The sequence below is a fragment of the Eurytemora carolleeae genome, unplaced genomic scaffold (assembly GCF_000591075.1).
Source record: "Eurytemora carolleeae unplaced genomic scaffold, Eaff_2.0 scaffold602, whole genome shotgun sequence".
NCBI classification, from domain to species: domain Eukaryota; kingdom Metazoa; phylum Arthropoda; class Copepoda; order Calanoida; family Temoridae; genus Eurytemora; species Eurytemora carolleeae.
Window position 1 is genome coordinate 148,345 of NW_019396510.1, and position 11,163 is coordinate 159,507.

The 11,163-nt window shown below is 31.9% G+C and overlaps 1 protein-coding gene across 1 annotated transcript; it reads left to right on the forward strand.

Moving 5' to 3' along the window:
- Positions 1-5,373: 5,373 nt before the first annotated feature.
- LOC111704605 (uncharacterized) lies at positions 5,374-10,609 on the forward strand. The gene is made up of 5 exons (XM_023476891.1): positions 5,374-5,503; positions 6,219-6,312; positions 7,990-8,035; positions 9,080-9,163; positions 9,967-10,609. The coding sequence occupies exons 1-5, from the start codon at positions 5,410-5,412 to the stop codon at positions 10,225-10,227; spliced, it is 579 nt and encodes a 192-aa protein (XP_023332659.1). The 5' UTR covers positions 5,374-5,409; the 3' UTR covers positions 10,228-10,609.
- The last annotated feature ends 554 nt before the right edge of the window (positions 10,610-11,163 follow it).

Here is an 11,163-nt window from a genome sequence, read left to right on the forward strand (position 1 = left end):
GATATCTGAATCCCTCCAGTGGAATTATAAACCCCTAGGAAGGATAACTGAATCCCTCCAGTGGAATTATAACCCCCCAAGAAGGATATCTGAATCCCTCCAGTGGAATTATAAACCCCTAGGAAGGATAACTGAATCCCTCCAGTGGAATTATAAACACCTTGGAAGGATAACTGAATCCCTCCAGTGGAATTATAAACCCTTAGGAAAGATATCTGAATCCCTCCAGTGGAATTATAAACCCCTAGGAAGGATAACTGAATCCCTTCAATGGAATTATAACCCCCCAGGAAGGACATCTGAATCCCTCCAGTGGAATTATAAACCCCTTGGTAGGATAACTAAATCCCTCCAGTGGAATTATAAACCCCTAGGAAGGCTATCTGAATCCCTCCAGTGGAATGTAAATCACCCTGCGTAAAGTTTTAAATTGCAAAAAGCATTTTTTGAAACCCCTCCAGTGAAAATAAAATCCCTCCGGTGGTCTCCAGTAGAATCAAAATCTTACTACGAACTTCTTTGAGTCATATATATTTCAGTTTTTAACTTCCAATTTTTTATTAAAAAAGAATTATACTAAACAGAATGTTTCACGCCATCATGACGATCTTCAGTAGTTACAATTCTTTGAACAACTCTATATATATATGTAGCTGGCTAAACGGCTGGACCAAATAGGCTAAAATTTGTTAAGGAAACCTATGGGGGACCCAGGGGGTAACATCATTCGAATTTTATTTAAATTCCATGGGTAACGCCGGGCACTTTAGCTTGTTGTACATAACATTGTAAAAATTAAAATTTTTAAGCATTTGATGAAGTTTTTTCCCAAGAACCTTTATCACGCTTGTTATGTAAACATAGAGGGTTGGAAGGCTCAGTTTTCGAAGACATTCATCATTACTTTTCTCAAACTCTAATTTTCCAAACGATATCTTTGAAACATGAGTCGTTATCCTTTAATGCCCCTCCCTTCCACGTCGTCGACTTCCTTCCCTTCCCTTCCCCTCCCCCCCTACACCCGCCGGTCCCGCCCTTGACCTACCTTGGTGGTAGTTTTTATCAAATCCATAAAACATACTGAATCTATTTTCTAACCCTTATCTGCAAGCAATGCATTATCTCCAATCTGAAATATCTTCGCTAAAAGGTCTTAACAATTCAAATATTTTTATAGGATAGTCTAAGGTTGTATAATTAGGTTGCTTACTCTAAATGCGCTCCAATGTAAGGAAAATGTCGTCTCCTTAGAATAGATAAATAAAACCCGCATATACGTCACTGGTGAAAGTGGCGTCATATGCGGATTCTAACTGTATGTGCTAAGGCGACGACATTTCCGTCGATTGGAGCGCATTTAGAGTAAGCAACCTTATTATTCAACCTTGGGATAATCATAAAAAGGACCAAGGTTTATTGAAAGAAAGGTTTTGAGATTAGAAGCTCGGCTTAATTTGCAAAGGAATTGAGTTTTTGTCACAAACTCTGATTTTCTTCCTATATCTTTACATTTGAATGTCGGAGACCTTAGATATTTCAAACTATGAATCATTTTAGATCAAATAATGATAGTTTGAAATATCAAAGGTTTGCACCATCCGGTTGAAAAGATATGGCGATTGTAAAATCATAATTTGTGGCAAAAACTCAGTTCCTTTACAATTTGACGGTGTGATACTAAGATTAAAGTTATTGTTTTGTGAATTAATTTGCGTCAGACTTCGTCATTTCAATACATTCTTCAATATTAATCATCAATTGTTATTTTTTTCTATATTCAATATTTCTAATCCTAAATATTAATCCTTAATTTTCCAATTTTTTTCAAAATTTAATATTCCTTTCTTTCTCAATATTAATCAATACTCCTTTCTTTCTCAAAATTAACTAATATTTCTTTCTTACTTTTAACCAATTTTGATTTCTTTCTCAATATTAATCGACATTCCTTTCTTTCTTCATATTTACCAATATTTCTTTCTCAATATTAACCAATATTCCTTTCTTTCTCAATATTAATCAAACTTGATTCAGATACAGGATACAGTATAAAGGATACAGGATACAGGATTCAGGATACAGGATACAGGATACAGGTTACAGGATACAGGATACAGGATACAGGATACAGGATACAAGATACAAGATACAGGATACAGGATACAGGAAACAGGATACAGGGTACAGGATACAGGATTCAGGATACAGGATACAGGATACAGGATACAGGATACAGGATACAGTATACAGGATACAGGATACAGGATACAGGATGCAGGATACAGGATACAGGATACAGGATACAAGAAACAGGATACAGGATACAGGATACAGGATACAGTATACATGATACAAGATACAGGATACAAGATACAGGATACAGGATACAGGATACAAGATACAAGATACAGGATACAGGATACAGGAAACAGGATACAGGATACAGGATACAGGATACAGGATACAGGATACATGATACAGGATACAGGATACAGGATGCAGGATACAGGATACAGAATACAGGATATAGGATATAGGATACAGGATACAGAAAACCCAATACGAGATAGATGATACAGGATACAGGATACGACTTACGGAAACAATCAATATTTATATTGATTCCTTTTGTTTGTTTCCATCGGTGTTTTCTACGCCGCACAGAATGTTTTAGAGCACAGTCTCTCGTTGTCCATATAAGCGCAGTCTACTGAGTTTACATACCGTTCAAATCACTATGTGATAGTCTAAACTATGTTCGGTTTCAAAAATGTACTCTGCTTTATTAAAGATTTTATCGAAGATTTTATCAAAGCCCAGTTGCCCAGGTTACTCAAAATCAGTCCCACTGTTTACCCGCGTTTTGTCGTAGCTTACGGTTTTAGCTATTTATCCCTATAAAAGTCGGGTCGCTCAACTTAAAATCTCAAAACCAAGCTAAGAACATTCCCGTGGTTCTTCCAAGTTCCCCAGTCAAAATTTGAGGCAAATCGGTGGAGGTGTTTCTGAGTTTTTTTATTTTGAATATTACGGATCCCAAAATGGTTTCCAAATATTTTTTGTAATTACTCCAGTTTATTAGTCTAAAAACATACAGAGTCCGAATTTAATGAATTTGAGTCGCGTCTCAAATCCACCAAAAACCGGTTTTAATTGAGCGCCGACTTAAATCTTGAAACATTGAATACAAATTTAAGTGGAACCAACCATATTTGAGCCGCGTCTCAAACTTAAGCCGCGGCCTTAGACTGTATAAGTCCAAGAGTTAAAAATAAGATTTAGATTGTTTTCCAGTAAATTGATTTTTTAATGAAAGATGAGTTTTAAACCTTTCATTAACGATTTTTTGTATTATTTCCTATCTGTGAACCACCCTATCCTGCGTTATAAATTCGTTGAATTTTATATTTTTGGAATGAGGATAAAAAGCGTGTTTTATGGAAATATGCAAAAAGCTCATCCATCAAATATGAAGGTTATTGAATATCTGCAGTCGGATTCCATCAGAAATATTATTATAATCTTGAAATGTACGGTAGGTCCTAAACAGAATTTCTAAAATTTTCAAATACTTCCTCCGTTAAAGGAACTGTCTTCAACCGTGCGACCATCAAATGAAAACTTATTTGCCTTGAATTTATACAAATGTAAAAAAAAATAGTAAAATTGTCAATTAGGTAGATTGTAATCAACGAAATTTCCGTTAATTTTGACAAATCTACGGGCGTTAATAGAACTTTGCCCATCGCCTGGTCTAAGATACAGGGTTACTCACAAAGTATTAGACTGTACAGACGACCTGAAACTCTTTAAATATGACGTTTGCAAGGTGAATTAAGTATTCTGCCCAAATATAGTCGTTTTTAGGTTTTTTAATGTATTTAATATTTACTAATGCAGGGTATCCTGAATATAAGGAAAAAGACAGTGTTAATTCTGTACAGTCGTCTCTGATCAGATTGCAAGTTTACTTAAAATTAATAAATCGTTTAAATTGTTCTGTTCACTACCGAAAAATTAATTTAGCACATTTCACGACTCAGTAAAATGTGGGCCATTCGAAATAAAAAATCGGCATTTAGCATTATAGTTGAATTGCTGCCCAAAAATCCCTAAAAGAGCGCCTATATTTAACAAAAGATCGATTTTTTGACAGTCATCCAATTTTTGTTGACAAAATATTGATTTTTACTGTCCTTAAATTATTGAATAATGAATTGTCTTTAATTAGGATTTTTGGAAGTAAAAAGAAAATTTAAACCTAACAAGCGTTTTTTTGTTGTAAGCGATTAGGTGACGTTTATTTGGCAGTCATACAACTTTAACAGTCATGATATTGAATCGTGAATTGTTTAAATTAGGATTTTCGGGAATAAACAGAAAGATTCAACCAAATTAGCGATTTGTTGTCGCTTATTTGACAGGCATGCAACTTTTACTGCCAATTTGATTTCAAATACTGCAATGATATTGAACCGTGAACGGTGAATTGTTATAACTTAGGATTTTCGGAAGTTAATAGAAAAATTCAACCAATTACGCGTTTTTTGTTGAATAAGTGCAAATTTTTGTCTCTTATTTGGCAGCCATCCAACTTTTACTTTTAATTTGATTACGAAATTTGAGGGTACAATTTGGAAACATGTATTGCGATGTGATGATGTGTTTGTAAACCCATTATTATTGTTTAACCCTGTTTGAGAAACCAATATACCCGGGACACCCTGTAGGCGTAAAAAAACTAGGTCAATTTCTGCATATTTGCAAAAGGTCATAAACCAAGTATATTTAAGGTTTACTGCCTTTTCTCATTACCGACTCTCCTAACAAAGTTGAATTTAAACGGAACATGAATTATATAGTTATTAGTTGTTGTAACACTATTGGCAGGTTGCTACTTTTCAAGATTTTTTTTTAAAGATGATATCTTAGTCATCCATTGTCCGACAAAGGTTAAAAGAGTAGCGTTGTGAATCGGACATGTCACTCTTTAAATCGAGGAAAATATAAAATTATAGTTTCAGTCTTTAAAATGTATTTGAAAAAGATATTTGTCTACGACACAGTTTTGTAGTTTATGTTATCTTTGAGAAAGATATAAAAAATTTCGGTCCCGGCCGTTTCAGGGTTACATGAGTTACGACGTACCTTGAAAAGATTTCAATCCCTCTTCCTTGAAACTTTCATAAGGATTTATGGGTTCAGCGGTAATAATTCTTCAAAAATTAATTATTTTTCTTGCAATCTTTATTTTAATTCTTGACCCCCCTCCCATTTTCCTCATTTTTATCATAATTCTTGACCCCCCTCTCCTTCTCCTCATTTTTGCAGTTTTGAATGATAATGGATAAAGTTGTATTTAAAAAATTTTAATTTATTTTTTTAAAATAAAATATTTTAGATAATAACATGGTTCGGTCCAGTTTATTTCAGCTTGTGTTCATGTTATTAACCGTATTATACTGTACATGCTTAGAAGTGAAATCTTTGATAAAAAACAGAGGTGAGTTTGATTAGGCGCCCCTTCCGCCCCCCCCCCTCATACACGGAAATAAATTATAAATAACACCTATTAATCAAGGGTTTTTCAAATAAATACATTTTAGTCTTCAGCTTTTTTGATAGAAAGTTACTCACTTTTTAATTTTTTGTTGGAACACCGCCCTCGAGCTAACCCTAGCAAAAAAATAAAAAGTTGTTCACCACAATGAAGTTAAAAAGTTCTAGTGTAGGCCGTTTTTAAGGAATAGGGTTAAGCCAAATCGATCCAGGGATTCATGAGTTATGATCAGACACACAAACATATACACACCCAAACAGAGATTACTACTTTATATACGAATATATAGAATATATGCAGGATTGTTATTATCGATAATAATAATAATTAAAATATTACAAAATATTTGTGTTGTCTAATCTATCATGGAAATCTTTAAACTGTCAATAAATAACCTTTATAATTGACGAACATCCTGGTTTTTCTAGATCGAAAGAGGTTTTTGTTGAATTTATCAGATTTCATCTATCCATCTATTTATCTAACTATCTATCTATCTATCTATCTACATCAAACGCAGTTTGAATCTATCATTCAGCAATTTAATTAGGTATTCTGAGAAGGTCAAAACTGTTGTGCTAGATAGCGCTAAACCATTTTCTTGATCTTGATATCCTCTACGTTTTTTGACAAATTTAAATACTTGATCTTAATCTAGGTACTCTACTACGAGGTCCTGTAGATCATGATGTATCGCTGACTATGTGGGCCTCATGTCTAGGCTACCCTGATGGTACTAAATGCACTAAAAAGTTAGTAAAACTTTTTTTGTTAATCGACCTTTCCCCTTTATAAAGGAACTGATAACCTTCTTTAAACTTTAATCGAAGATTTTAAAAAATTTAACCGTAAATTAAGGACCGTTGAAAATTTTACACTAGACTGAATGTCCAAAGTTTGAAATATCAAATGTTTAAATAAAACTAGAGTTTAAGGTAAGAATGTTACCACAAATTTATATATTTAAATATTCCGTCTTGAAACCCTTCAAATAAAAAGTAAAATGTAAAAAGTTTACATGGTTTCATTTACATTACACTGAACTAGATAGAAGGAGGACATCACTTGCACGACTTTGCAACCTCGTAGCTCCTCTAGGATTGATTTTTTGTTTAACCAAATGATCTGAGTTTTTGCCACATACTCAGATTAACTAACCTCTATATCTTTGCAACCTAATGGTGTAAACTTTAATATTTCAAACTTTGAGAAATTGATCTAGCAGAATTCAGGTTTCAAAGATGTAAGGAATAGAAAATCAGAATTTCCAACACGGAATCATAATTCCTTTATTAGAAATTAAAAACTCTCCCATAGCTCTTCAATAAGAGATGTTGTGATCGAAAACATATAAAATGTCAATCTTAAGCGTGCAATTAACTTTAACATGTCGTGGTTGAGAACCTAAAAACGGGGAATTGTCTCATTGCATAGAATACCATAAAATGGAACTACTAATGTTTACATAGAATCTGACTAGATACATGCTGACATTTTTACCTTTTGAATTCATTAGAAAATATTGGCGTTAGAACAGTTATACTAGACTGCTCCGTAAAATTTGTTGAGCTTATTACAAAAGTTTGCATTAACATCATGGGCAGCCGTAGCACATTTGAATTTCCGAGCCGGGTCAACCTTTCCGGTCCCAGTTTGTACTGTACCTAGCTCTATGGACAGGACTGGCCGGTGCAACAAGGTTGACGCGGTCAGACTTTATGGTTCATATAGGTTCAATTTACTTTTACTAAAGGCGCAGTGGTCCGTGACATGCCTTGTTTTTAGACCTAAAAACTGCAAATGCAGACATAATAATATTATGGGTTTTGAAATTAGGTATTACAATGCTAATTCAAAGACGATATCCAATTCGTCACTGAATTCTCATGTTTTTGGGACACCCTTTATAATGTTAAAGGGCCATGGACAAAATCAGTTTCAACCCTGTTATTTAGTCAATAGAACGTTAAATGATGAAGTAAAAACAGAAAAAAAGAATATATAAAATTGCACTGTTTTCATTAAAAGATTAGCATGTGGCGGCGTAGTGGCGGAAGACGAGACTTCTGAGGAGTTTTGAACCTAAGATCTAGACGCGGCAAGATGAGCAACTTCCGGCCACGTCACCTATCTATCTGTTGAATATTTTTACGTTTCTATAAATTTAAGTATATAAATTTAGTAATAAAGTAATTATTTAAACAGGCGTTTGTTAAATTGAGCGTAGCTAAAAGCACTTTATTCTTACATTCTCACTTTTATTTATAGTTTTTTTCAGACACAGAATTTGAGTTGACACTTATGACGTCAATACAGCTGTATTGAAAATGTACGCAGTCTGTGTTGCCATCTTTTGTACTTGACAACCTATTTGGATGGAACAGTTGTATGAATTGTGATTATAAATATTTGTACATGATTATTTTTAGATGTATAGATTACACATGCGAGAAGGAGGTAGCTAGATGTTGGCAGGTATAAATAGTTTGGAATATTAACGCTAGATGGTGTCCAATTTAGTTTTAATCCTTATCATGGTTAATCATTTAGTGTTTTTTTTTAAATGTCAAAATTTTACATTTTGTATAATTATAACATTAGTTATTGATATATTTATCCATTTTTTAATTTTTACATTTTGAAAAGCAAATAACCTAATATTTTGAATTACAAACAATTGAAAAATCTTTAAATTTTCCGCAATTTTGAATAGCAAATAAACCACCATTTTTATAGAAAATATTCCATCTTTTGAACATTAAATAAACCACCATTTTTATAGAAAATATTCCATCATTTTGAACATTAAATAAACCACTATTTTTATAGAAAATATTCCATCATTTGAACATTAAATAAACCACCATTTTTATAGAAAATATTCCATCATTTTGAACATTAAATAAACCACCATTTTTATAGAAAATATTTCATCATTTTGAACTTTTAATAAACTCCATTTTTATAGAAAATATTCCATCATATTGAACATTAAATAATTAAACCACCATTTTTATAGAAAATATTCCATCATATTGAACGTTAAATAAACCACCATTTTAAACACGAATATTCCATCACTCTAAATGGCAAATATTCCATGACCTTGGATAAATATTCCATCATTTCAAACAGTGAATAAACCTCCATTTTGAACACAAATGCTCCAATCGATATTTTGAATAGCAAATATTCCATCTTTTTGTATAGCAAAATAAACCATCATTTTAAATACAAATATTTATTTTTAAAATCAATTTTCCACCAATTTAAAATAAAATGTTCAAACATTTTGAATACAAAATTTTCCTTCAATTTAAATAGCGAATAAAACCACCATTTTAATAACAATTAAAAGGCACGAATATATTCCATCATTTTGAACAGAAAATAATCAACCATTTTAAACAGCAAATATTCCGCCATTTTGAATAGCAAATAATCCACCATTTTGAAATAAAACATTCTACTGTTTTAGTAGCAAAATTTCCGCCATTTCCTGACATGTCACATGTTTAGGGGCACTGTAAGAGGTATGGTTATCATCCTTGTGACGTCACAGACACGCACAGCTGTTGCTGCGGGTCCTGCTATCATAGTATTGTAAGTTCCTTTAAAAAAGATTGATTAAAGATTATGATGACGTAAAATTTGTCTAAATTTTAATTAGATTAAATAAGACTGCTATGATTGAAATTGACATGAATCCAGGAAATAAAACATTTTGCTATATTTAGATGGATTCAGTAAATATACATATGTACTAGCCTAAGAGGACGCTTCGCGCCCATCTTCTAAATTAATTGTGAACATGTTCTCTTTGTGTACATGTTAAAACAAAAGAAAAATAATTCACGGATTTTCACAAAAAATTTCGTGGATTTTCAAAATTTTCAAAAATTTAATGAAGATCGAATTTTGATGGAGACAAATATTTGAAATTTCGATCATTCATAAACCTTCCCTGTGGTCACGTGATGTCCCACAAAAACTTTGGGCCCGATCGGTTCAGCCGTTTTGACGATTATTGGATACAAACAAACAGACGCACAGACAAACAGACAGACAAGCCAAATTTATATATAGATTACTATTTCTAGATGGATCCATGAAATGAAATATATTACTATACATTTAGATGGATCAATAATTAAATGAAACATGTATTACTATATTTAGATGGATCCATTTAATGAAACATATTGCAGATTGCTATACATTTAGACGGATCCAGTAAATGAAACAAATTGATATATTTAGATGGATCTAGTAAATGAAACATATTGATATATTTAGATGGATCCAGTAAATGAAACAAATTTATATATTTAGATGGATCCAGTAAATGAAACATATATTACTATATTTAGATGGATCCAGTAAATGAAACATATTGATATATTTAGATGGATCCAGTAAATGAATCATGTTTTGGTGATTACATCCACGACGGTATTGTCGACCATGACAGTTTAGAGAATAGAATAAAGAAGGAGAAGAAGAAGAATAAGGATAAATTCGTCAAGATGTTGAACAATATACAGAGCAAGCATGTGCATAAAGGTGTACATAAAGGTGTACATAAAGGTGTACACAATGGTGTCCGTAAAGGTGTACATAAAGGTGTACAGAAAAATGTACAGAAGCAAAAGAAAAACAGTCTGTAGTGGAACTTTTTAAGCAGAAATATTGGAAAATTTTATTTATTTCTATTCAAAAGCAATTTTACTCATATGTGTTAAAATCTCAATTAATTCTATTTTCAATGTTTCAGTACAGTGGTCCTCAAAAATATGTTGAATAGGTTTTAGCAGAGTGGTTCCCAAATAAATGATTTTTTTTATAACGACACTTGTTTTTTCTCTTCTGAAAAATTGTTTTTGAAGAAAAATAAATTTAAAAAGCAAATTTTTATTAGTTTTCACTGTGTTGACTGTTGAGGTCGTCTTACATTTATCACTCTGTTCGGGAGACCACTGTGTTATTTATTTAATCTTATGTTTATATAACGTATTCATGTAAAACTCATTTTTTCGTTTTTTTAGATCATTTATAAAATAAGTTTTGCATTCGCAACTTTTTTTATTGTTTTCAAATTGTTCAAAATAAATTGTATTTTCTCTATGAATAAAAATCAAAAATATTTTATTCCACTTTATAATGTTATATTTCAAGAAAACGATACTTTTTAATTTCAGGGGAAAATAAATAAATTTATTATATTTGACAGTGGAACTTTTAGTGTGCAAGTGGAAGTGACAAAATAAGCTCAAAATATGAAAACTATATTTATTATATTTTACAGTGGAACTTTTAGTGCAAGTGGAAGTGACAAAAATAAGCTAAACATATGGAAACTAAATTTATTATATTTTACAGTGGAACTTTTAATGCAAGTGGAAGTGACAAAAATAAGCTAAACATATGGAAACTAAATTTATTATATTTGACAGTGGAACTTTCAGTGCAAGGGGAAGTGAAAAAAATAAGCTAAACATATGAAAACTAAATTTATTATATTTGACAGCGGTACTTTTAGTGCAATTGAAAGTGACAAAATAAGCTAAACATATGAAAACTAAATTTATTATATTTGACAGCGG

Excerpts from the sequence above, each read along its gene's own strand:
- LOC111704605 (XM_023476891.1), top strand. The coding sequence starts at position 5,410 with ATGGTTCGGTCCAGTTTATTTCAGCTTGTGTTCATGTTATTAACCGTA. Across the intron at positions 5,504-6,218 it reads ATCTTTGATAAAAAACAGAG|GTACTCTACTACGAGGTCCT; the intron begins GTGAGTTTGATT and ends ATCTTAATCTAG. Across the intron at positions 8,036-9,079 it reads AGGTAGCTAGATGTTGGCAG|GGGCACTGTAAGAGGTATGG; the intron begins GTATAAATAGTT and ends TCACATGTTTAG.